Genomic DNA, 25,111 nt, shown 5'->3' with positions numbered 1-25,111 from the left:
CATGTGCTTCTAAACAAAATCAGAATGGGAATAGTAATGTTTCTAGGGGGAGAGAACCTCTCCTTGGGACAGAAGGTATCATAGGCTCAGTCAGAAGGTACCTGACTTTGCAAAGACTGAGCTGAAACCAGTGGACTCTTGGAGTAACCCCTGGGGCTGTTATGTGTTATTGCATCTCATACCCCAAGTCAAAACATTCACCTGCTCAAATTCCAAAACCAGTTCTTCACCAGGGACACAGGAAGGCTCTAGCATAAAAAAAATCTGCCCTCATGTGACATTTGAAACATGCTGCAATCAAGTGAGGCAGAAGTTGGTGTAATCTTGCCTTTAATGGAAGCTTGGCTTCAGTTCTCTGAGGGTGTCTGGTTAGAACAGCACGACAGTTTTCCACTCCTGTCTATACGAAAGCATGGATTCTCGTTTCCACTGAGCTCTGTCCAACATAAGGATGGATCAAAACTGACAACGATGAGTTTTGAGGAGTGAACAAGTGGCAGGTTCTAGTGCTGACATTCTATGGAGCAATAAAAAAAGCATACCGTTTCTTTCAGAAAATGATAACTGGAAGCAATTTCAGAAAAAAGGTGGTTTAGCAAACACAGAATGGGTTAATTATACTCTATATCTATGATAATATGAATATTAGGTTATTAACACTGCAATAGGGGATTTTATAAAGTCTGAAGAAGAATATTGTGTTTTGTTTAATATTCTTTTGTAAATATTCCCAGTGAAATAGTATTCAGCACTTTAGAAATAATTAAAGCCTCCTTTTCCAAAGTCATTTTGCCTCTGTTGACTAGTCTTGACTTGAATGACTCATTCTGATAATGATTCTTAGAGCAGTAGTAGTGGGGCTTTCTCAGTGTAGACTCCTCTGTGCCAGTTTTAGAAAGCAATAACTACAGCAGGACTTAGAAGAAACATCAAAGTTGTTCGTAAAACAACATAACCTTTCAATATTCATATTTCCACAGGACTATCAGGCTGAAGCACATTTGCTCAGCTGTTACAACATTTTCCAAATGGGAGGATTCTATTTTAATTCACTGTCACTGACAAAACCCACAATGAGAGTGCAGCAGCACAGAGCATGTGTCTGACTGGGGTACCCGGTTCACTTCATTGCTATTGTTTTCCATGTGTATGTTTGGGTTTTGTTTCTTTTGGAAGTGTTTCTTATCATGGTATTGTACGAGCAATCAGGGTTTTTTTTTAATTAAAACTTATGCCCTTCACCAAATACTAGAATTCTGTGTGAAGTATATTAAAAGGTATTCTGCCTATATGAAGTCTTGAAGGACAAACCTGTCTAGTTTTTGGATATAGTGTTATGTAGCTTTTGTAATCTGATGTTTAGGTTACACGGTGACTCAATTCGTTTTCTGTCCTGTACGGATGTTTTTGTTTTGTTTGAAGTTGTTGAATGCGTTTTTAGGTTATGTTTTATTGACAGATCAAGGATTTACTTTGTGAAATAGCACCTTCATTAAAATAAGAAGCTACTGAAATAATTCTGACGGTAAGCCCCCAGTCATCAACATCCTGAAATATTCTTGTGACATTTTCACAAGTAAAATCTTGCATAATAAATTTTACTTTTAAAGGTTAATGCTTCTTTAAATGGGTTTTCTCTTGCAATTAAAGTCGCTTAATAGGAGACAGCAACCCAGTGATAGAAAAATCAATGTCAACGTTCTTATAAATTTTGGAGAAAAATCATAGAAAATGGCTTCCACATGGAAGCCCTTCATGCAGAGTGAGGCACACATATCATTTCTGATTTACAGTATGTGTTATAGTATTGAACTCTGGATCTAAACTTGTCAGATGAAATGGACAAAGCCTCTTTTGATTTCATTACAATCTCCTTTTTTGGAATTGCTTAAGTTGGAGGTATGGAAGTCAGTCCATGAGAAATTGTCAGTAATATCCCATGGCAAACAGTATTGATTTAAAAGCTCTACTGAAGCCCAGGCGTTCCTAGCAATGGATAAAGGGCCTTCATTCTGAAGCTTAGTCTATTTTCCCATAGTGATGTCCTTTCCTGCAATCTGTGTACTTTGCATGTTAATAGAGAATTCCACAGTTAATGACAGAACAACATAAAAAAGGGTTTTTGTTTCTCATAAAAGATTTAGCCTAGATAGACTTTAAAGATTTTCAGAGCATGTTTGTAGCTATAGTAACAACACTGTTGGTGCTGAATTAAGGATTCCCTGTGATATGGTTCTCATATCCATCTGCTAGTGTGACTTCTAGCCTGTGTACTTTCACCACAGGTGAAAGAAACAGCTTTGGGCACATTGTGGATGACTTTCACCTTGACCCTCTCCTTCTTGATTTTCTGCACTTACTGTACAGGTGCACGTCTGCTCCTTGGAAGTGTTGATGCCTCTGCAATATATTGAGTCCATCCCCCTAGCTTACCAATGCCAGCTGAATGGGTGGTCACATGGAATCTAGTTTTCCTGTTAGTCCTTCTATTTCTAAACCTATTATGGGGATTTTGGGGGAGTGCCGGGGATTAGATTCATGTTTTAGTACAAATTTTAACAATTATGAGATCTGTTATGGTACCCCAGTGCCCTCTTACCTAGGTTATCACTTGGCAGTTCCAGAGGCTTTTACAACTTTAGACATAAAATATCACAGTCTGAAAGGGTGGAATACTGTAATCCTATTTTAATGCCCCCAGTACAAGTTTTTGCTCTACGTAGTTTCTGGAGCTTATTTGTGAACTACATTGGGGGTTTTATTTTGATGGGTGCAATGCTTAAATGCAAAGTTCAATTACTTTCATATTTTTGATCCTCCTTAGTGTGAATTCAGAGCCTTGCTTTGCCTTAGTGCCACCAGGTGTGTATCTCTTCGAAACTACACAGCCTGGCACAGAGGTGCACATTTTGCATTTCACACTCATCTACACAGGCTGTGTTAGATATTTCTGTAGTGACTCGTGCAACCAGCTGATTCCATTATAACAGCTGATGTAGGACCACAGCACACAACCAAGTCTGACTCCTTCAAATGAAGAAAGCTTAAATAATGGCAATAACTGAATTCAGAATAGCTGAATGATAGGTCATAAACTTTTGATAACCAAACATTTGTACTTCTTAATAGAAAATTGCAGAGAAATTAAAAGTACAGGTAGAAGAGGTAGTAATCCTTCTTTTTCCTTAGCCACCTGTTTTACACCTACTGTATCCGGCAAAGAACACAACAGGCAGAGAATAAAATTCATGGCACTTATTTACCAGTGAAAGCGCTGACTGCATTGTCATTCTGTGCTACAGGATCTTCTCAGAGGTCTGCTGCTGCTGCAGGTATAAGCCAGGGGACAGCTTTAGCAGGTGGAGTTGGGTGAATGTTGCCTCTCGCAAGCTGCAGCACACAACCAAACGAGCATCCGGGATAAACTCTGGCTTCACCAAGCTCATGCAGTAACGGATTTGGGAATGTCCGGGAACATTTACTCACAGATTCTGGATCAAACCACATGTTTCGACTAGCAAGATCTGTGTTCAGAAAATGTGAAGGAAGTCTTTGATGCGAATAACCTCATCAAACGTGTGCTTGAAAACTCTTGGATCAGCCCATGATTAATTTATTCTCGCAAACTCAGTGGTGGCAGCTGTGTTTCAGCGAGATGACCGTCCAAGTGGCTGGCTGCCAGGGGACAGCAGGTACCCACTGAAGCAGTGACTGTTTACACCTTTCTTTGACCCTCATATTCCCTCTAAGCAAAGGTGCCACTGTGACATCATTCTGTTCTAATAATGTGGCTGAGATCACATTTGATCAGCTAAAAAAAAAAGACAGATTCGGTAGTTTGAATGCTTTGACAGGGACTGCATTCAAGGCTCTGGGGTTTAGCAATGTGCATTGTCGATAACTTTCTGTAAATCGTTCTCTCAGTTTTTAACCTTCGGAGATCGGCTTGTTAGCCTTTAGAGGAGACACAAGTTTTGATGAGCAGTGAAAGATGCTGAAATAAGTGCAGCTGACAAATGGGTATTATCTGACTGGCATATGCTCATTATTTATTACAAAAATACTTTGCCCAACCCTATATACTCAAGCTAAGCTAATCCTTAGAATCATGTAACCGTGTTCACTATTGGTAAGTGATTAATAAAAACTGAAAACTGTAATCAAAGTAACAGTGTAGTAACTGTAGCAGGCGTAATAAAAATCCATATTGCATATGTGTTTTTTTTACTTTCTGCATCAGATTACAATTACGCAACTAAATAATGTTATGTAAATGTAAGATGTAATATATTTTATTTGGTTTAAAAGACTATGGGATTTATTTATAATGCTTAAAACCGAATAAATATGGAAAATTAATGAGTTGTCATGCTCTAAGATACAGACTTGGAAGAAATAAAAGGCAACTCTTATTGTCATAAGTAAAAGTTCAATTTTTAAATATTTTCAATAAATGTATATAAGCAGATAATACTCTTGGTGGAGACAATGTTCAGAATCGGGGTCTTTTGAAATCTGTTCATGATGGGATACCTCAGTTTGTGTTAGTGTCTGTGATCATTTTTTAGAATTAGGCTCTTAATTGTGTCAAAGGTTCTTCAACACTTTCATCACATAGCCCAGTGAAAGGTCAAGAGTTGTGAAACTCATAGTGCTCTGTCCTCATTAAGATGGAGGGCTCTAGTACACGTTGCTTCACCTATCCCAGCATGCCTATCGCATCAGCACAGAGCTGTCCACAGCTTTGGGGTAGAGAGGTGATGTTTGTCTCGCAGACCAAGGAAAATCCTGACATTGTTACCAGTTTCATCCCCAAATGCAGTATTTCATTTAATCTTCACAGTGGGGTTTCCTCAGATCCTTGGATCAGAGTACACCCTACCTCCTTTTATGAACGTAATTCGTTCCCAGAAACCCTTTCGTATAGTGAAAATTCATGATGAGAAAAACCTTTTTCCATTATTGCTTATGGGGGAAAAATTACAATCGGTTCTGTACCCCTACTTTTACTTTTTTCACCAAAAATGATAGGAGAAGCAATAATAGCTAACATTCATACTGTGGTTTGTGATTTTAGTAATAAAAAACACTGCTTACCTAGTTAGACATCATTAATCATAAGTACTAAGTACAGTCATCCTAAGTACTGTACTTAAACACTTCATTTGCTTTTTATGTAAATACACACTCACAATTTTCATTTTCTTAACACCTTTAAGATCCATGACAAAGTCTAAAATAATATCCTTACGAAAAGTAAGGGTGCACACGATAGCGAAGAACGCACAATGCAAGACCCGGTGAACTGTATCACACCTGTATCACACCACTCTGTAGGCTCTGCTCTCTCGCCCATAGTCAGTGGAATGTGATGCGAAGACTTCATATGAAACCAGTGCCATTACGTCTTCCTCTTCACTCTCTACATTTGGCGGAGGTTTTGAAGTTTTTCTTCATATCGGTTCTTTGTAGTTTTGAAGTTGGGTTTTGTTATTTTGAAATACAGGTGACAATTCACATGCTTTGTCGTATCGAATTTTCTTTTAAAGAACATGCGTAAAAAGAGGTGTGGATGTATATAGCGAACAGATTATTTTAATTATCTGACATTAGATGAGTTCAGTCCCACGCTGTTATCTGTATCTTACAATACAAGCAAGGTGGCAAAGGGCACCACACAAAACACTGGTATGGATGACACTTTAGTTTTAGTACTGTGTCTTTTCTTGGTGTTGTTTTTTTCTTTTATTCCTGGGTTAATTGTTGGACTTGTAGCTAATATCTGTGCATTTGTGTTCACAGCATTAGGGTGGTTGTCACTAATGCAAATACTGTTGTTTCCTTTTTTTTCTCCTTAAATCTATTTTCTTCTTCACACCCTTAACTCTGTGCCTTAGGGAATGTCAGAGATTCTTACCAGTCCTAGCGCTGCATCGCCGGGTGACGATGTTCCCGTCCAGCTGTTGGTTACCTTTAGTCCTGAGCCTTAGCCAATTGGCCGCACTGCCTCCTGATGTTAGTAAAGAAGCATCTCAGGCAGAAATCTCCTAATCGGTCTTTATTTCTGTGTATTTCAGGAAGTTCAGGCCCATCATCTTCCATGGCAGTAGCCGGTGCCAATCAGCCTGCCATCACCAAGACCACCTCTGTAATGCAGGACGGAGTTATTGTCCGAACTTCGAGAGGCAATCCACTGCAAGGCCAGTTACCTATGGGGAGCGCTTTTCCCTTCATGGGACAGGAGCAGATGCTTCAGATCCCACAAAATAATCCAAGCAACCGCAGTCTTACAAATCCTTTAAACACAAGCCTCCTTGGTTCCTTGTCCATCCCTTTAGGCATGAACCAACAGCAGCAGCAGCAGCAGCAACAGCAGCACCACCTCCTAAACCAGAATCTGCTAAACATGTTACCGGCTCCGTCGGGAGACAGCAAGCCCGAGGTCAATCTCAATCCTCTGGGCATCTTAAACCCCAACCTTAATGCTGCTCTGGCTTTGCTCTCTAATGGCACGGATGGGCAGCCCCTGCCGCCTGTCCAGCTCCTCGCAGCCATGCTGCAGAGTCAGGCTCAGGCTGCGTCCATGCTTCCATTGCCCCCTTTCAATCTGACCCTGCCTGGTTTGTCACAGCAGCAGCAGCAGCAGCAGGATGACACTCCTTTACCTCCCATGACTTCAATGCCCGTTCTGCCAGACCATTTGCAGCATAACCAGTTAGATGGCAACAGAGCAGAGGCTTGGCTCTCCCACCCTCTGATGAACTCTTTAGTGGGTCTTTCAGGCAGTGACACTGCTCCTAATCCTTTACTCCTCCCAGCTGTCACTGGGGCCTCGGGGCTAATGTCCTTGAATCCCCAGCTGTTGGGAAGCCTCCTGAACTCTGCAGTGGACAGTACTACTAATCATCCCGAGGTTCCCATAGCAACCTCCTCCCAGGCAACCACTACCACAACCACTACATCATCATCATCAGTGGCAGCCATGGCTGTCTCCTCACTGGGTGGGACAGCTGTAATGTCAATGGCAGAGACTCTGTTGAACCTTTCCAGCAACTCTGGGAACGCGACAGGACCCACCAAGCTCATCAGTGGTTCAGTGGTGCCACAGCTGCTGAACCCTCTGCTTGGCACAGGCCTGCTTAGTAAGATTGGATTTTAAAATACATTTTGCATGCTTTCCTCACAGAATAGTATGACAGTCTCTTTAGGAAAACGCTATGGAGTGCTTAGCTCTTTGTTTTTGTATTGTTAGGTCTTCCTGTTACTCATAAAGACTAGTCTCTTTCCATCTGATCACCTTCATTTTTGCTGTGCAGATATGCTCTGTTTGCCTGATAAAGTGTCAGACCCACTCACTGAAACTAATATAACAATTTCAAAACTTCATGGCAAGTTTCCACCAAAAAGAGAAAGCCTCATGTAAACAAAACGTGATCACTTCCTAGAGCAAGGTTTATAATTTGCGATGGGTAGGTGTTTATAGGTATTGGCTTAATTTGTCCATTAGAAGATTAATTGTTGTTGAGTTATAGCACTTGTGTAGCAATTAGGTGGTGTTCTTTTTAAACCACGAATCATACCTGCACTGTAATTTAGCACGCAGCAGTAAAGACGTCTTTCTCGTTCATGTTTGTGCAGCAGATGTGTGGAAGTTATTGGATTAACATTGGTAGTTTGTGAAGCAGTGTCAGGACTCCACCTGAGCGGAGATTAAATTCAGCACTGTGTGCTTCTCGTCCATGGCGGTCTGAACAAGAATGCAGGTAAAGCGTACAGTATGTCACAGATCTGTGGGAGGAGAAGGCACAGGCTTTTCATTGGCTTGTTTTTCAGATGAGGAGAGTTATAGAAGTGGAGTTAGGTCAGCTTTGTCAGGGAGTGTAGTCTTGATATGCAGTTTGCTGGAATAATACAGTGGGGTCGTACATGGATTATGTGGTTCCTTAATGAGAACTTGCCATAAAATATTATCTGTGGTGTGTTGGGATCAAAGAATTATTGATTGGACAGTTATGACTTGCTCTGTGACCAGTATGCTGTTATGAACTTTTCTTGCTCCCTGTTTTTTCAGATTTCAAACTTCTGGAAAGATAGGATTAGCTGAATAATTTTCACACAGTATTACAGTTAGAAAATGTGTGCCTTAAAAGCTTTAGTGCCTGTGTTAGCAATGAAAGCATGTCTCCTAGTTTGGCCCTGGGGGCGTCATATCATTGACACGCACAAGGCCCAATAATGATATCGCCATTGAAGAGAGATTTGGTTCAGTTTCTACTCTACATTACAGTTTATCCCTTCACAACCAAAAATCCTACTAGGTGAGAAGTTTGGATCTATGTGTTAAGCTGAAAGGAAATAGCCCGAATCTGTAGGTTTGTTTTTTATTGATTCAGTGATATTATTTTTCCAAAAATAACATGGGAAAGATCGCAAACAAGAAACTTGTCATGAAAAATCTGTGGAGTAAGCACAAGGTTTTTGAACATGTGTTTTTTAAAATCTGTCATAAATATGAGTTAGGCTAGGTTTATAGATGAAATGCATTCAGTTAAAATTCCTTGAATTTCTAATTAATTGCAGCTTTTAATACTGTACCTGTGCATATTTGTATTATTCTCCAAGCAAAGAAATGGATACTTGTCTCAAGTATCTCTTCAGACATGTACTGGGGGCCCTTAATGTTTCTATTGATTTCTCCTTATTACAGAGTCAGGGGTTATCTTTTATCTGAATAGAGCTATAATTGGTTGTGTTCAGTCTAATGTTATAGAAGATAAGCTATAGTAAATAATGCTGTCTTGCAAAGTGTGACATTGCTACCAGTCCTGTAAAGAAACCAGACATCGGTAACCTCCTAAATTTCCTGGTCTGCTTGAAGAATTGATTCATTTTCCAGGTGAATGCTACCGGAGTTAAATTGCTGCACCTAAGAAACTTAAACTTTTATTCGTCGTAAATAACACAAACTTCCTTGTGCATTCTAGCAAGCCCCTCTTGCCTGCTACCTCTGTTCCTCCTGCTAGTTGATAGTTGAATATATTCATGTGCCGGTGGGCGTTGTCTTGTGCAGCGCCCCCTGTAAATCTAAACCCGGCTGTTGTCATTCTTTTTCTGGTCGCTGATTCAGCTGAGGTCAGTTCCAACCTGAGGCCCCAGCTCGGGGGAGTCTGCATGGTCTCCCATGTCTTCCGTGGGTGTTCTCTGTATGCTCTGGTGTGCTCTCGCAGTCTAGGGCCTTGCTGTGATGAAGATGAAGGTTGTGCAGTGTGTGTGTGCTCTGCTCCCTGTGCCTGCTGGCTTGGGGTTCAGCTCATCAAGCTCCTCTCACAATAAAGCAGTAATTGAAAATGGATGGTGTTCGCTTTAGCATGTTCTTATTCACATTACAGATGAGGTTATTCTGTTTTTTTGTGGTCAGTTAATGCCGCCTTGATAATGAATTATTTAAAGCTCTACAAGTAATTCAGCTCAGTTTCAGTTTTCTGTTTTTCCAAGCAGTATTGGCTTTAAACATTTTTAGGATGATTTTTTAATTCATAGTCATCAATTATATAATTTTTTCCACATACAACCTTTATTTGAAATAGATATTCTTCCAATTTGAATAGTAGTTAGAGTAGTTAGTTTCGCTGTTTTAAGCCATGGAAGAGCAAATTGCATGTAATATTAAATTCTCTTATAGATGTTTTGATATTCATAAGTTGATATGGAGTGATCTTTAGATATGATCTCCCGTTTTTATTTTCTTTAGGAATTTTTATCATATTTTATTTAGTTTTTTCCCTTATTTTAACTGTTTTAGTCACTTCAATGCAGTCTGTCCCCAAATGCCTCACTTCATATTGGTATTTACTTCTTTTAAGCATACTGTGAATGCAGTGTCCTGGTAAAGTGTTCAACCCCTTACAATGACGTCCCAATATAAATGACTCTAAATAATGTATTGTATGTGAAATGAAAACTTTATTTCTCAGATGTACTGTATTGGTCAGTACTTGCAGGAAGCCACTTTGATCGCAGTTACAGCAGTGAGATTTAGTCTCTACCAACTTTGCACACATTGATGGTGCTGTTTTCAGCCTTTGTTCATTGCAGACTTGGCCAGGCTCTGTAAAGTTTGGTTGGGGGTCTGATGGACTGCATTTTTCCAGTCTTGGTACAGAATTGAGATTGGATTGAAGTCAGACTGGGCCACTTCTTCGTTATGCTACTCCAGATTTAGATTTAACCTTGTGCTTTGGGTTATATTCCTGCTGAAGGGTGAATTTTCATCCGGGTTTTAGGTCTTTAGCAGGTTGAAGCAGGTTTTGCTCTGAGATTTGCCTTTACTTTCTTTCATCCATTTCCCCTCAGTCTTGACAAGCTCCCCAGTCCCTGCTGATGAGAAGCAGCCCCGTGACGTGAGGCTGCCACCACGTGTTGAACAGTAGGGATGGTGTTGACCGAGTGATGCACTGGGTTGGGATACAAAACACTTTGCATTTAGACCCCCCAAAATTACCAATTATATCTCCTCTTACTGCAAAACAAAAATTCTTTGTTGCAAACTCGGTGAGATTATTTTTCAGTAATGGCTTCCTTCAGCTATCTGGAGGGACCAGGATATTTTTTGACTAATGGACTTTTTCTCGCATCTTATCCATTGAACTCTGTAACCCTTTCAAAGTCTCCATTGGCTTCACTGTGGCCCCTCGACCCTTCTCCTCCTTGCCCAGTTGCTCAGCTTAGAGGGACAGCCTGGTCTATGATACATCTCACACTTCTTGATGATAGATTGCTGCGTTTTCAAACCTTTCTCTCGATTGGCAACTTTATCCCCGAGTTTTTTGTAAGCTCCGTGATCTTCATGATTGAATACTTGCATGAAATTCACAACCTGCCTCAGGGACCGTACGGAGTTAAGTGTTTATTCTGAAATAGGAACATGTGAACCACTATTAATGCCCTCGGGCAGAGGCCATTCTGCTGATTGTATTACTGTAATTTTGTGCACCTGAACTAATTTACTGTAGGTTTGCCTAAATTAAAGTTTGGTGAATACATATGCAATTAAAATATGTTAGGATTGGATTATTTTTTTGTTTTGACTAACATTGAACTTGGTTTACTCATAAGTGTTCAGTTTGAGCGTTGAATTTTTTTATTAAAAATATTTATAGATGTGTATATTGAATTTGAAAAACAACAAAATGGGATGTCACTGGAAGGGGATGAAAACCTGTGAATATTCTGTTACAGTGATTACACAGCTAGACTGATAGTTAAACATGTACCAGTGTGTATTTTCTTGTTACTCACTGCAACTGCGATATCATACAAAGTATTCCATACTTGTAAATTCCGTGTTCAGTTTATAAAGCTGAGAGTGCTTTATAAAACAAGTTAAAGATCTTAAAGGGCATATTAAAGCCAGCCATCCAAGATCATTTTGTAAGCAGACACCAGTGCCTCTTCCAGGAGGAGTGTGATGGGTGTATCAAAGCCTTAGGGCAGTCAACCCCCAGCTCTGTAAAGTAGGAATTTAGGAATCCTCCTGTTTTTGGGCTGGTTGGTCCAGTCTCTGTGTGACACTAGGCAGAGTGCCCCTGTAAAACAGTTCAGTATTGGAATGCTATCTCCGTGTTTTCTGCAGCACACTCCTGCTCCTGCAGCCAGCAAGGTTTTCTGCTTTGTGAGCTCGTAAATAAGTACCAAGTAGATTTTAATTTAATCATCAGACAGGTGTACGTTTTGTAGGTGGGAATCCTCGTCGTTTAAGGTTTTACGTTTTCTTCCACTAATTGGATGAGAAATTTGAAACGTTCATTTTTGATGGTTTGTTTGTAGGAATAGGCAATGTATTACATGGAGATATTCCTTTTTCGGATTTGCCCATCTATAAATACCAACACTGCCTCACAGACCTTGGTAATTTAGTAACGTACTAATGTAAGTTTTAAACCAAACATATCCAGTGCTTCTATTGCTCCTTTTTGAGTAAATGATTTCAATTCTAGTTGTTGGGAAACAATTTACATTCCTACCTTTTTAAGTGTATTTTATATAAGGAAATCTAAGAAATAAAAATGAATCTTAATGACATCACATTTCTAAAAAGAGAAATGCAGAACCGTTCATAGTCACCCTGTACTAAATTAAACATATACAGATTAACAGGAAATGGTACTACAGTCTTATACAGCAGAACATCAGAATACGCGATGTTTCAATCTTAACATTTTCCTTATGTTTGTAAAGTTGTGTGACTAAGGGTGTAGAATTCTATATGCAGCTAAAAGATTTTAAGCATCTGTTTGCCATAAGTCTTAGCCAAGTATGTTTGAAGAAACATGTCTGACTCTTTTTCTGGATGTAGGAATGTTTGGATTGATGTAGTGCAGGTATAGGTTTCATATTTATTTTGCATGAAAAATTATTTTAGGAAAAGCCAGAGCTGCTTCTTTAATAACTAGCTCCACGAAGCAGGTGATCAGCCTTTTCATCTTCTGGTTGCTCTTTGTCTCGTAGGCGATGGCTCAGCGCTGGCCAGCAGTCTGGGTGACCCGCAGCTGGGCAGCCTGCAGTCGCTGATGGCCAACAACCAGATGTTTCATCAGAGCCAACAGCAGCTGCTGCAGGGCATGCAGGGCAGTCAGAGGGGGGTGGGGCTGCCGGGGCAGCACGCCTTCCCTGACAGCGCCTTTCCTGAGAACACCTCCAGCCCCATGGCCTGCCTCTTCCAAAGCTTCCAGGTGCGTGAAGCGAAGTGACAGGACCCCGGGGTCACTGACAGTGTCGTCCCAGTTAAACAGCCGGTGGTGATTTCGCCTGCTTGTCTCTCTCACTTTCGTGCTACAATCAGACACCAGCTTGTTTTGTTGGGGGTTTTTTTTTCCCCTGCGGAGCAGCGGGACCTGCCTTTTTTAACGTTTGCTTTCACTCTCGTCAGGTGAGCTTGCCGGAAGAACTTGCAGCTCCCAGCAAGCAGATGAGCGCCCAGCCGGGGGCGGTGCCGCTGCCCGAGAGCTCCGGCCTGGCGGCGCTCCCTCGGTTCCGCGATGGGCCCTGCGACCTCCAGCACCAGGGTGTGGAGCAGGCAGCCGAGCAGGCTGCCCGGGAGAACCTCTGCGGTCCCGGTCCCGGCAGAGACCCCTCTGTGGATGCCATTTACAAAGCAGTGGTGGACGCCGCTAGCAAGGGCATGCAGGTTGTCATCACCACGACCGTGAGCAGCACCACCCAGATGAGCCCCATTCCTGCTCTGAGTGCCATGAGTGCCTTTACTGCCTCCATCGGGGACCCCGTCAACCTCTCCCATGCGGTCAATGCAGTAATCCATGGCAGGCGGCCCTCGGGTCAGGAAGCCGAACACCGGGCCAGAAACGCCAGGGGACCGAGGGTGCGGAAGAACTCGGAACAGGGCAAAAGTACACCCGAGGGTGCGGAGGCTCACGATTACTTCAGATCCCCCGGTCGCAGCACCCCCAGGAAGCAGTGGGAGTTGGACTCTGCCCCTGGCGTGGAGGGCAACCCGTGGAAGTGTGAGGAGTTTGTGGAGTGCCCCGCCCACGTCCACAGCAGCCCTTGCACAGAGCGGCCTAACAGCATCGCCACCATGCTGCCTCTGGCTGTGGAGCAGCAGCAGCAGCAGCTGCAGCCGCCGCCGCCGCCGCCCCGTCACCACCACACAGTATTAATGCCAAACGAGAAAAGGTTTCTGGAGGAGAACTTCAAGGTCAACAACTGTAAGAGGACTATGGTCACTTTCAAGGACAGGCTGGAGCAAACTGTGGAGAGGTGTGCGCACATCAATGGCAACCAGCCTCAGACAGGCAGGGGCTACGGCGTCCTTCTGAGCACTCCCAAGCAGGACCATGCCGCCGAAGATCAGTCCCCCAGCTCCTCCACCAGCTTGGAAGGGTCTCTGGTCAAAGACTACATCCATTACAATGGGGACTTCAGTGCAGAGAGCATTAATGGGTGTGCGCCGAGCCCATCAGACACTAAAAGCATTAGCAGTGAGGAGGACTTAAGAAATCCAGACTCTCCTTCATCTAACGAGTTAATTCATTACAGGCCAAGGACGTTTAACGTAGGCGACTTGGTCTGGGGCCAGATCAAGGGTTTTCCTTCGTGGCCGGGAAAACTTGTGAGTGAAGAAGAGGTGCACAACTCCGCTGTCCAGAACAGTGAGCAGGGCAAGGTGCGTATGTCTGCAAGGACACGGGTCTTCCAGTCCTGTAGAGACCTTTTCAATAGATGGAGCAGCCGAAGCACGAGAACCTTTTTGTGATGTTTGAAGACGAGCAGGAATAAAATTCCCATATTATGTAACGAAAGGGGGAAAATAGAATTTCATTTTTTTAAATAGATCACTCTTTTGCAAGTACTATATACATAATGTGATTGCATTTTATAGAACATGAACAGGTTAGATGGCCCTCCTCTCATCTGAAAGCCTTCTTACTGTATATTCTGCCTCATCTCTAAAGTAAAAACTCTTGCATTTTAAACATTAAACTACTCTCTTCCCACTAATCATTCAGCACACTGGCATTTTCGCAATTAATGTGTGTGCTGTTGTAATCACCTATTTTTTCCCCACCAGTTTTTCCCACTTTTGATACTTATAAAGTAGGTTTTTCTTCACACAGCCACATATGAATATTACTTTTGCTTTCTTTCCTCCCAGAGGCAAGTTGTTTTAGAGGCTTTTATTTGAGCAGCTCAGTGACTCCAAAGGAAAGAAGTCGAAGGCACACCCCTGGGGGTCATTGTTCCAAAGCAACACGCAGGAAGTGTACCTTGCACTGTTCCAAAGCATGATCACAGGCCCGCGGCTCTTTCCTTGTGTGCCAAAACAGTAATAAGCAAAAAACCAATAACAGTTTAAAAAATAGGATAGTTAAATGTGTTGTGGGCGCAGTTTAAGTACTATGTCAGTGCTGACAATTGACAAACCTCTGCAAAGATATCGTCTCTTTAGTCGTTGCGTGTATGTCTGTTCTTTTCATCTGTGGGCATCTGAAACATCTGGCGCTGGACCCCTGTCTCCCCTTTACACTCATGCAATACCCTACTCCCTGCTCCCTTAGCACCAGCATCCAGCTCATTCCCGTACAGAAACCCGGGAGGCATTATATCCAGGATTTCTCAGGATAGCTAGCTGCCTCTGTAGACACTATTTTGCTTAATTTTCAAACAGGGACCACTCCATTTCCGAGACTGACACGGTGGAATTAGCACTGACGGCGTGGCTCCATAAACCTTTTGAAATATCCACGGATCTCTGCAAAACAGTGATTCATATCCTCTGCATTTCTGTCCTGGGTCTTCGTTGTCATGACCGAAGTTCAGCCTGTGACTTGCATCTTAGTTCAGATGTCAGACAGCACTTGGCATTGATTTGATTTCTTTTCAACTCTTCTCTTACAAACTTTCGTTTTTCCACCTGCCTCCAGTGTGGATTTTTCCTTACTCTTAGAGAAGACGATTAATTGCTCCTTTTGAACCCTTTGATGTCTTTGTTGTAGTTCAGAGTGAACACTTAAATACGACATTGACTGTGGGATCTTGCTTGCCTCTGTGTAGCCTTGTCATGAGTCATACATACATTTAAAGACATGTTGCTCATTTCATGACTAAGATTGCATCTTATTCCAGTCTCATTAGAATTACAGCTAGGTGTCACAAGGGGGCAGTTTTCATAATTATTTTTTTACTCTAGATACTATACTTAGTAGATAAAAGCCCAGGTCATTTATGAACCTCGATATGTGAGTGGAGAAACCCATGCAACCACACCACACCAGTGTTATCTGTACTAATCCCAGGAGATACTCTGTGTGGTGCAAAGGCTTTGAAAAAGCTGTGTTTTAATTCTTGCCCCATTGTATGCAATTCATACTGCACCTTCTGTTAATTAAGGAGCTGCTGTCTGTTGTAAGCAAATTATGCTTTATTGACCTTAAATCATGATTATGGAGTGTGCAATGAGGACCTCACTTTGGTTGTGTGTAATCTCGTCTTGTGCTGCTGTCCTGTAAACTGGAATCCTAGATAGATTCTTTCAAATTACTGCTTTTTTATTGCTACTTTGATCATTTTAGCTCAACAACAGACTTTTAATTACAGTTTGAATATTTACTATATACTATATAAATGAATCAAGATACAGACATATGCGATGGAGTTTTAATCATACATTGCAAGTTCAACTGTCATGTAGTGCATTAATGAGGCTTTATGTAGGACATTTATATACAGACCCTGGCATTTTAGCCTCAAAACAGTGAAATAAAGAGCCATTAGAGCCTACATTCATAAATGATAAGCACATTAATGTGTGTTAGGTATGTACATAAGAATGCTGGGCTGAGTATGATACACAAGGTGTTGGTCATTAATATGTTTAAAAAGAAAAATAGTGAAGTACATGTTTAATAATTGCAGGTCTGGGTAATGTGGTTTGGTGTTCATACCTTCACTCAGGTGGAGCCCGAGAAGCTGAAGACACTAACTGAAGATCTAGAAGCCTTCAACCGAGCTAGGAAGAGAAATCGAAAGTAAGTCTCCTGACTGTACAGGTGAACACATACATGTTGCCCACCGTCAGATGTACACCTTGCATCTGAAACAAGGTTGTTAAACTTTTCTTTCTCATCAGTGATTACCCCTTTCGTGGTCTTCAACATACTGTTTTCTAACAAGTGTGGGAAAGGCATTCATGGTGAATCAATTAGTTTATGATGCAGGATGCCAATGCCCATATCTACATCTATGTGTACTTCTAATTGTGGAATGCTAATACTGATCCCCTCACTCTGAGTCCTCCACTCTTACAATGTGCCTGTTGTACTTTGTATTATCTTGTCCACACAGTGACGCTGGGTGAACTTTGTTCCAGAGAGTTTCCTTGGGAGTACTTGATGACATTTGTTATGTTGGTGTCGCAGGGCTGAGAAAGGGACATATAATTGTCCTTCTTAATTTATTTTCTTTATAATATTCTATGAACTGTTTGATAGCTGGGAACTTAGTGTTAATTAAAATTAATACAGGAATATTGCAGATCGCCAACACATTTTGGCAACATGGACTTGTTAAGTTAACAGTGTAGCAGGTGTGACCACAATATTGCATGGTATTTGGATTTACTGTCATTTCTGAAATAATTATTCCGTTTCAGCTAGGAACCGTATGTAATGCAGCTTACATTGTAGGCCATATTTTCCATAAAAATACTATGTTTGCAGTCTGGAGTGTGAAATTCATCTCACAAGAACCTAAAAGCTTATTTCAATAAGTGCATTCATTTAGTTTGTAGGAATAAACGTGGGTACTGTATGTGGTATTGGACAGTTATGGTTATGGACCATGTGAGTGTCAGGTTTAAATTCCGTTTTTTGTAAAGAAGCGCTACTTCCTCCAAATCCTGCAGGATTTTGTGACGTTTCCAGACAGTTAAAGAATGGGGAAGTTTTTGTTTTTCCCTTTCCTGTGAATTTACACACTGGCACTCAGTACTGAACCGCGGGGTGGCTGATCACCATGACCAGGAAGCCTCAGACTGCCTGTTCCTACTCCTGTGAAATCTGCCCTAGCCAGAGGTGTTATCCCACCTCCAGTACCTTATTTTAAAGAATAAAAAAGGCTTCCATTCATTGTTCCCAAAAATGTTGCAGAAAGCTGTGCAGAATATGTGCTTTCCTAACACTTCCCCATGTCAAGGGGAATGATGGGACAGTTTAGAGCATGCTTAACTAGATGTGCATGTGGATGTTTACACAGTAAAGTCTGTCAGATTTTCACTGGACCTGGAAATGGAAAGATTTGTCATTTGAAATTAAAAGAACAGTAGATCATATGTACAACAGCACATATACATTTTGTGAAATACTGTACATTTTTCCAAATAAAATATAATTGTGCTTAGGCAGATAACCACAGATAGCTTAATAGGCATAGAGCATATTCAGTTTTCTTTAGAAAGAAAAGTTGTTAGTGTCTATGTGGAAAGTTCTGTTTCATACATTGAGTTTGTTAATATTTGTTTTCTCTTAGAAGTGGAAAGTTGAATAATCATTTAGAAGCTGCTATTCATGAGGCTATGAGTGAGCTGGACAAAATGTCAGGCAGTGTGAGTATCAATTTTTATCTTTTTCCCATTTTTCTGATTTCTGGTGTAATTATTATTTAGACTTTGTGTATTCATGTGTTAAATAGGCAGCTAAAAGACTCACATTTGAAGTGTGTTAACATTCTGAAATGAAAATGTATCATGCTTTCCTGTAGATGCCTCCCCAGGTAGACAGGTGAAGCCGTCTTCCTTTAGTCTGTTGTTGGTGCACTTGCTTCTTCTGCTCTGCTGCTGGCCCTCTGTGTCAGAGTCACATTGACACTGAGGAGCTAAACAGGACTTAATATTCGGAAATGAAGCAAACTCCTGTTTTCTGTCCTCGCCCACCGGCTGAGCTGCAGTGTGACAGGCGCGTTGATCAAAGACACTGCTCTGTGTCTGTTGGGAGGCTGATGTTGAAATATTACGTAAAAACCGCAACAAACTCGCCCTCTGCTGCTGCTTCATGTGCACTGATTTCACTTTTAGAAGGTTTGTGTTTTGAAAATGTAACAGAATTTCAGGGACTAAAATATATATGGAGATTGTGAATAAAAAAGCAGTATATCAAAAGACTTGTGATTCTTTGGGTTACCTGACAGTAATTAATGCAAGCGCTGACCTAGCAGTCCTGAAATGATCAAAGAAGCCAATGCCACATGTTGGAGCCACATGTTGTACAATATAACTGCTTTAAATTGCAAGTAATGCAGTGGCTTAACAGTTTTCAAATTTGGTTATGCCAGTATGTGAAATGTGCTCAATCTACTTGCTAAACAGCTTACAGGTCATATTAGTTTTATAGGAGATACCCCCTGACACACTGAAGAATTTATGCATCTCAATAAATCACAATATTAAATCTGCACTACTAAATGCGAATCTGTACTGGACAATAAAACATATTTTACTTTCACAAGAACTTTTGTGCTTACAACAGCCAAATAATACACATGTACTCAATGTGATATTTATCACATGGCTCACAGTGATGATCTTATTTATGAAAGCTTCAGTGGTCCTTTTACTGTAGAAAAAGTTTTTCATGTGTGTGTACATAGATGCCATCCGAAAACCTGCTGAAACTGAAACCAGCCTGGATGTATTGAATAACAATGTCAAAACAGATTGTAATAGTGGATTATTCTGTTTTCTTGTTCAGATTGCTTAACAGCAGTGTATGTCCTAGGCTTTTTTCTGTGTTATTTCCAGTGGGAATGATAACTTTACAATGTTTTCTCAGCTGTCCTTATTTATAGTTATTAAAGTGTGATACCTCCTGCATCAGTTAAATCTTTGCTTGGTTTTGTGGCATTGCTGTGACAATACTCTGTATTGTACTGAGTGTTTTTATACTCTGCTTCTGATTACATAGGTTCACCAGATGCCACCAAGAGAGAGACAGGTCAAACCACCGAAACCCAAGAGGAGGAAGATTTCTAGATAACATTGAATGTGTCCATCGCCAGTCCAGTACCTGTGAATGGAACTGTGTAGCTACAGAGTCTTAACTGTTAACAGCCCCAAGGTGCTACAGTCAAACCCTGGTACAGTATTTTTTGACACCAAGACAAGAGGGACAGTGAAGATGCTGGAATAACTATTCAGAAAACTGTATGGTCATGGTTACAATTTGTCTACAGCTTGCTGAAGAACTATTTTTTTCTAGAATACTAAAAAGAAAAAAATCCTGCATACAAGAAAATAGACAGTCCAAATATTTCTGATACATTTTCAATATGTATATAGATAATGCAGAATTTCATGGTGATATTCTGAGAAAAAATGTAAATAATGTACAATATCGTGATGTACAAGCGTACTTAATGCACACTTGATCTTTTATTGTACAAAACAAAAGAAGTGTACAAAATTCTTTGGTTTTTATTCAGTACACAGTCAAGATGACTACCAGTGTAAACAGGATAAATAAAAAGATATACAGCCTAAAGCTTTTATATGATTATGTTTAAAAAGCTGTTTTTGTATTAAACAGCAGAGGAAAAGGCATGATTATGTAATCCCTTGATTATGACAGACACTTGACACCTGTAAGTGTTTGTTAATGTCTGAATCGAATGAACTTTACCAGCTGAGTGTGCTTCTGGGCTTTCTCTGAGCAGGTCCTTATAATACTCAGAGGAGCACAGCATAGAACCGAGTGACTTTTGTCACAGTATGATGATGGGTACGTGTTTTTACACCAGACAAGGAGTATGTGAAACTTTTTTGGTAGCTTCATTGAGAATAGCTGACATTCTGACAGATTGAGGTGTTAAAATGGATTCTTAATAATGTTTAAAACTCACATTGTAGGGTATGCGCTTAACAAGACGAAAGCCATGACATGAAAGGAGCCTGAGAGGTCCATTTTAAGTTATTGTTTTCAATTGTTGTTTTATTTTTTACTTCAAAATTAAATGTATTTATTTTCTTGAATATTTTTGATACAGCAAATTTTGACATTTACAGCAGGTGTGAAAACGTCAGGTTTATCAGCTTTGGGAAAATATTAGGTGATGTTTTGATCCTTACAACTAAACTGACTTGCAGTTTCATTTCCGTGGCACTTGTGACTTTCACTCTGCACTCCGTTTTCATGTCATTTCTCAGATTTTGTTTCAGTGCTACCATCGATAGTGTTGATAGTCTTTTACTTTGCTGTATGTTTCCCTTGATATCTACCACTGGAGTTCAATATACACTGCAAAAAAAAGTTATACCTCCAAAGGAAAAGCATTAAGTATTTTAATGTTTATCAAATCTTAAGTATTAGATGCAATGTATTATTATTATTATTATTATTATTATTATTATTATTATTATTATTATTATTCAACAGCGACAAGTGTTTCTTATCCATGTGTGGAGTACAAGGATGACAATAACAAGACAGCTCTTTTTACTATAAGGTTGTAACTGATAGACTGTAACACTTATAAGCTTATATTTCAAAGGGATGCAAAATGCAGGTCAGTTTCTCTAACTTTTAAAACTAGCTCAGAAATACCCAAATAAGCAAGAAAGTATGTGTGATCTCAGCCTTATTTCAAATGAACAAATACTACAGTGGCCAAAGCTGTACTGGTTACTTTTAAATGTAGGGGCCTTAATTTTGTTGTTGTAAATTATTAAATGTATTCCATATTTATTTGTAGCTATATGATTATTATAGTTGGCAATAATACTAATAAGAGTTATAAACTCTGAAAGGCCTTAGAGTTGGACTTTTTGCTTTAACCACAGGTGCAGCCTATATATGGAGTATTATTAATTTGTTAACAAATATAAATGTATAATTTTCTTTAATTGTTGTGCTTCTTGTGGACTGTATGGTACCTGCATCCTTTTACGGCACTGCTGATTTACAAGTCTGGATGTACAGGCTGTTGTGAAACAACAGATTTCTATAAAGAGACTAGTTCATTTTATAAAGTGCTGATATTTCTTTCCCTCTGAAGGCCCTGATTCATTATTACAGGACAGTACAGATTCCTGTTAGCAGACATGACTGGAAGGATTGACAACCCAGAGTCTGCATGTTTATGGCAGAGCCGATACTGACTTTCTCAAGCACGTGAGAGAAAAAAACAAGAATGGATATCCTGTTAGGGCCTTCATATACTCCAAAGGGAGAGCAGAGTCAGGCCTGGATGCTGCATTAAAGAAACACTAATTCTGAATAAAACTGGAAAGACCCTGTCAAAACAAGTGTCATTTTAAACAAGGGAAAGACAGTGTAGATCTGTGCAAGGCCTTTCCAGCTCCTGCCCATGGTAATGCACGGTTCCTTTTCAACCTGTGAAAAGCAGTGATGAGGAAAGCTCGTGGGCAGAATTCTAACTTCATTTATACCTCTGAAATGATGCTCAGATTTGCTATATAGCATAATTAGAACGACCATCCTCAGTACACTACACCCTTTTCAGTAATGGACACACTTGTGTTACAGTGACAAACAGTATGCTTTATATTTACAATATTTTTAGGAACTTCTATAATTCAAGACATTGTAATTGGATTATCGAAGACTCAGACGACAAATATAACATGAAAAAACAATTCCGCCATTGCAGTTCAGTGTCTTCAGAACCTGATCAGAGGCTACAGGAATGTGTTTCTCTATTTTCACTCAGGCTTCTTGTTCCTTTGTGGCCCCGAGGCAGGCACACGGATGTTTTCTTTTTTCAGCCATTCTAAAACCCACAGTTCCCCGTTTTGTATATTTTGTCACTTTTCCTGCGCTTGACAAAGAGATTAACAAGATTCAGATCTGTTCAGATGGATCAGTCAGTGCACAGCTGGGGTGCCTTTCACTAAGTCACTGCTTGGGTGTTCTGCCATATCAATATCCAGAGCTGATGCTCAGAAAACATGTGACCAAGGCCTAAAAGCAGATACTTCAGTTTTGTTGGTAAAGTTCATTCTGCCCTTTGTGCAATGACATGGTGACCAATCACAGTCTCATGTACAAGCCCCTTGGGAAATATCTGTGTAGATCAGTTTCACATCATTTTTTGTCACAAGTTGATATGTTTTTATGTTTATAATGGTTAATGTTGTCCATTGTTTTATACCAACCTGTTTTTCCTAAAGTGTTATGTCTGCTCCAATGTGTTTTATTCATTGCAGGTGAGTGTGTGTTTGTGTGCGTTTATATTTGGGTTTTTTCCTTTGCTTTTTCTGTCCTGAACCTTATTTGGTCAGATCAACCCTTTTGTTGTCGTCCATTTTTCAGCATGTAATTCATGTTTCTATTTTCTTACCAGTGTATACTTTACAATAGTAGGCTATGTAAAGTATTTTTGTGCACTTGATTTCGTTGGTTGCTGATAGCATTGGCGTGGGTGCTAGGATTAGTTAAATTCATTTTTTTTTGTTTTATAGAGTTTTATGGTTTCATGTAAGCAACAGTTCAATGTAAATATTGTGAACATTACAGGTCATGCAGCGATGTAACATTTTAATAATGTTGCACCTACTTTACAATTAAAAACTGGTCACTCATACTTGAATTTTTTTCCTCTTGAGGCATTTTGCTTCTTGTTTCTCGTTATACATGTCAGCTGAATAAGAACTGTACATTACTCTGTCTCTCCTCACTTTTGCATCCCTGGAATTCTACCCAGTTCAGTAGAACAGCCCCAAAAACTAAAGGTCAAAGCAAATGTTACATAAAGTTTCACAAAATGCCTTGCTGTGTTACCATACTTCTGAAGTGTTCCCGAAAAGAAATTCCATATTGCATTTAGTTGCAATAGAAATCCCAACATATTGAATATATTAAAATGTCTTCTCTGATTAGTAAAAATGAAAATTGCCAAGTCAGCAATCAAGACCTTGCCACCTTTTGGGGGGAAAGAGACTGTTTTCAGGTAAGTAGTTCCTGGGGGGTCAAAACAATTTCCTGCTGCTTGCTGGCTTATCCTTAAACCACCACAGAAGATGCACACCCCCCCATGCACAGGTGGATTGGGGATTGCAGACACCAGTGGCCGGGAGTAATCGGCAGTACTCAACCCTGCTCCTGGGCCGCGTACGGAGAGCCAGCAGTCGTGCAGCACGGGCGCGTGATCCGGCCAAAACAAGTCGCAAGCATCCCAGCCCCAGTGCACCACTGGGGGCAGCGTCACCGCCCTGCAGCCCTGCCCTGAGAGACACTGGACTTTCACACGCGCTCACTGCAGCCCCTTGCTCTTGGCCGATCGTGCCGGCTGTGTGCCGCTCCAGCGAGCTGGTGGGTGTGTGCTCGGAGCTCCTCGCGGAAGGGATGGGAAAACGGGTAAGAATGTCTGCAGGTGTGGCACAAGCGTTTCAGAGGGAGCACCTTTGGTCACTACCTAAAACCGCTAGAACAATAAATGTCTTAAGGTGAAGGAAATTTCCCTAAACTGAAGACTTGGAAAGCCTTAAATTGGTCACAATATATTTTTTTAACGTTTTTTTATATATAAACATTTCTAAAGTCTTCTCTGTAATAAACATTTTACCCGCAAACTGTTCATTGGATGCAGTCCTTTGAAATGTGGGAGATGTTTTTTTTGATTGGCTGTTAAAATTGCACACTCCTGAGAAGAAGAGGCATTTAAATCACAGTATCTCCTGGATATTACAAGATCAGATTACTCCTGCTTGCATGAGCTGGAAGGTCACCTTTCGATCATCGGACCACTGAATGTTTATATTTCACGCCGTTCGTTCTCTGTGGAGAGACTGATGGAGGGCTGTTTCACCCCTGCCTACACGACTCGCACCAAAAGTGCCTCAATGAATAAAACTGGGTCTCTGCTCCCGATGTTGAAATGTTGTATGGTTACACCTACTGGATACCAGTTAAAGCCTAAGTAAACATATCTCTGGACATACAGGGGAAGGAAATGGCTAAATGAGCTGACAAAGCTAGGAGTAAAATGCTGAAGTCTAGTGTATATATTATGAAAGACTAAGTAACAAATACATAAAGTAGTATTTCTATTCTCTCATAACGCACACTGCGAAAATTCATACTATCCAAAGGCTTTCACATTTCTCTCAATGGGGATCAACACTGCTCCTGTTGTAGTCTTGCAGCTAAAGGCTGCTTCCAATGTTACCCACCGATTCCACTTTCACGGGCTGGTATTTCTCTTCAGGTTAAGTACCTGAATGCAATCGCTCCATACCAGAGCCGTCACTGTGTCCTGCTGCCAGTCCAGAGAGCCTTCATGACTCAGCCGGATTTATCATGACGGCTTTATGCACAGTAGCCTGATTGGCTGCCCTCCAGCAAAGCCATCTTGATTGAAGGGCCTGGGAGTGATAGGCAGGTGCTCTTGAGCCTGAGATACCATTGCAGCACTTACAGGAAAGGCAGCTCCCCTTTCCCGGAGAGCCGGAGAGAGCCTGTTAATTCCAGTGATGAAACGGAGGCTGGACTCCATTCTGCAGGCAGTCAAGTGTTTTTTTCCAGCGTGACCCACCTGTGCGGTTTGCAGTCCTGAGGAAATGAGCGCGGGCTCTTCCCGAGCTGCTCGC

The 25,111-nt window shown here is 40.9% G+C and overlaps 1 protein-coding gene across 5 annotated transcripts in view; it reads left to right on the top strand.

Annotated features, from left to right (window-relative positions):
* mbd5 (methyl-CpG binding domain protein 5) overlaps positions 1-23,106 on the top strand; it is a 62,446-nt gene extending 39,340 nt beyond the window's left edge. Inside the window, exons 6-12 of one of the 5 annotated variants that reach the window (XM_088606265.1) lie at positions 6,078-7,142; positions 12,508-12,731; positions 12,929-13,959; positions 14,056-14,182; positions 16,432-16,544; positions 18,043-18,118; positions 19,473-23,106. In XM_088606265.1, coding sequence (XP_088462391.1) covers positions 6,078-7,142; positions 12,508-12,731; positions 12,929-13,959; positions 14,056-14,182; positions 16,432-16,544; positions 18,043-18,118; positions 19,473-19,544 — 2,708 coding nt within the window. In that variant the 3' untranslated portion in view covers positions 19,545-23,106. Of the gene's footprint in view, positions 1-6,077; positions 7,143-12,507; positions 12,732-12,928; positions 14,183-16,431; positions 16,545-18,042; positions 18,119-19,472 lie in introns of all 5 variants that reach the window. The other 4 variants (XM_088606266.1, XM_088606264.1, XM_088606263.1 and 1 more) reach the window with 4 other exon arrangements.
* Positions 23,107-25,111: the final 2,005 nt, after the last annotated feature.

Source organism: Lepisosteus platostomus, chromosome 14, assembly GCF_059453375.1.
Source record: "Lepisosteus platostomus isolate fLepPlt1 chromosome 14, fLepPlt1.hap1, whole genome shotgun sequence".
NCBI classification, from domain to species: domain Eukaryota; kingdom Metazoa; phylum Chordata; class Actinopteri; order Semionotiformes; family Lepisosteidae; genus Lepisosteus; species Lepisosteus platostomus.
This window is presented reverse-complemented; position numbering and strand designations above follow the sequence as displayed.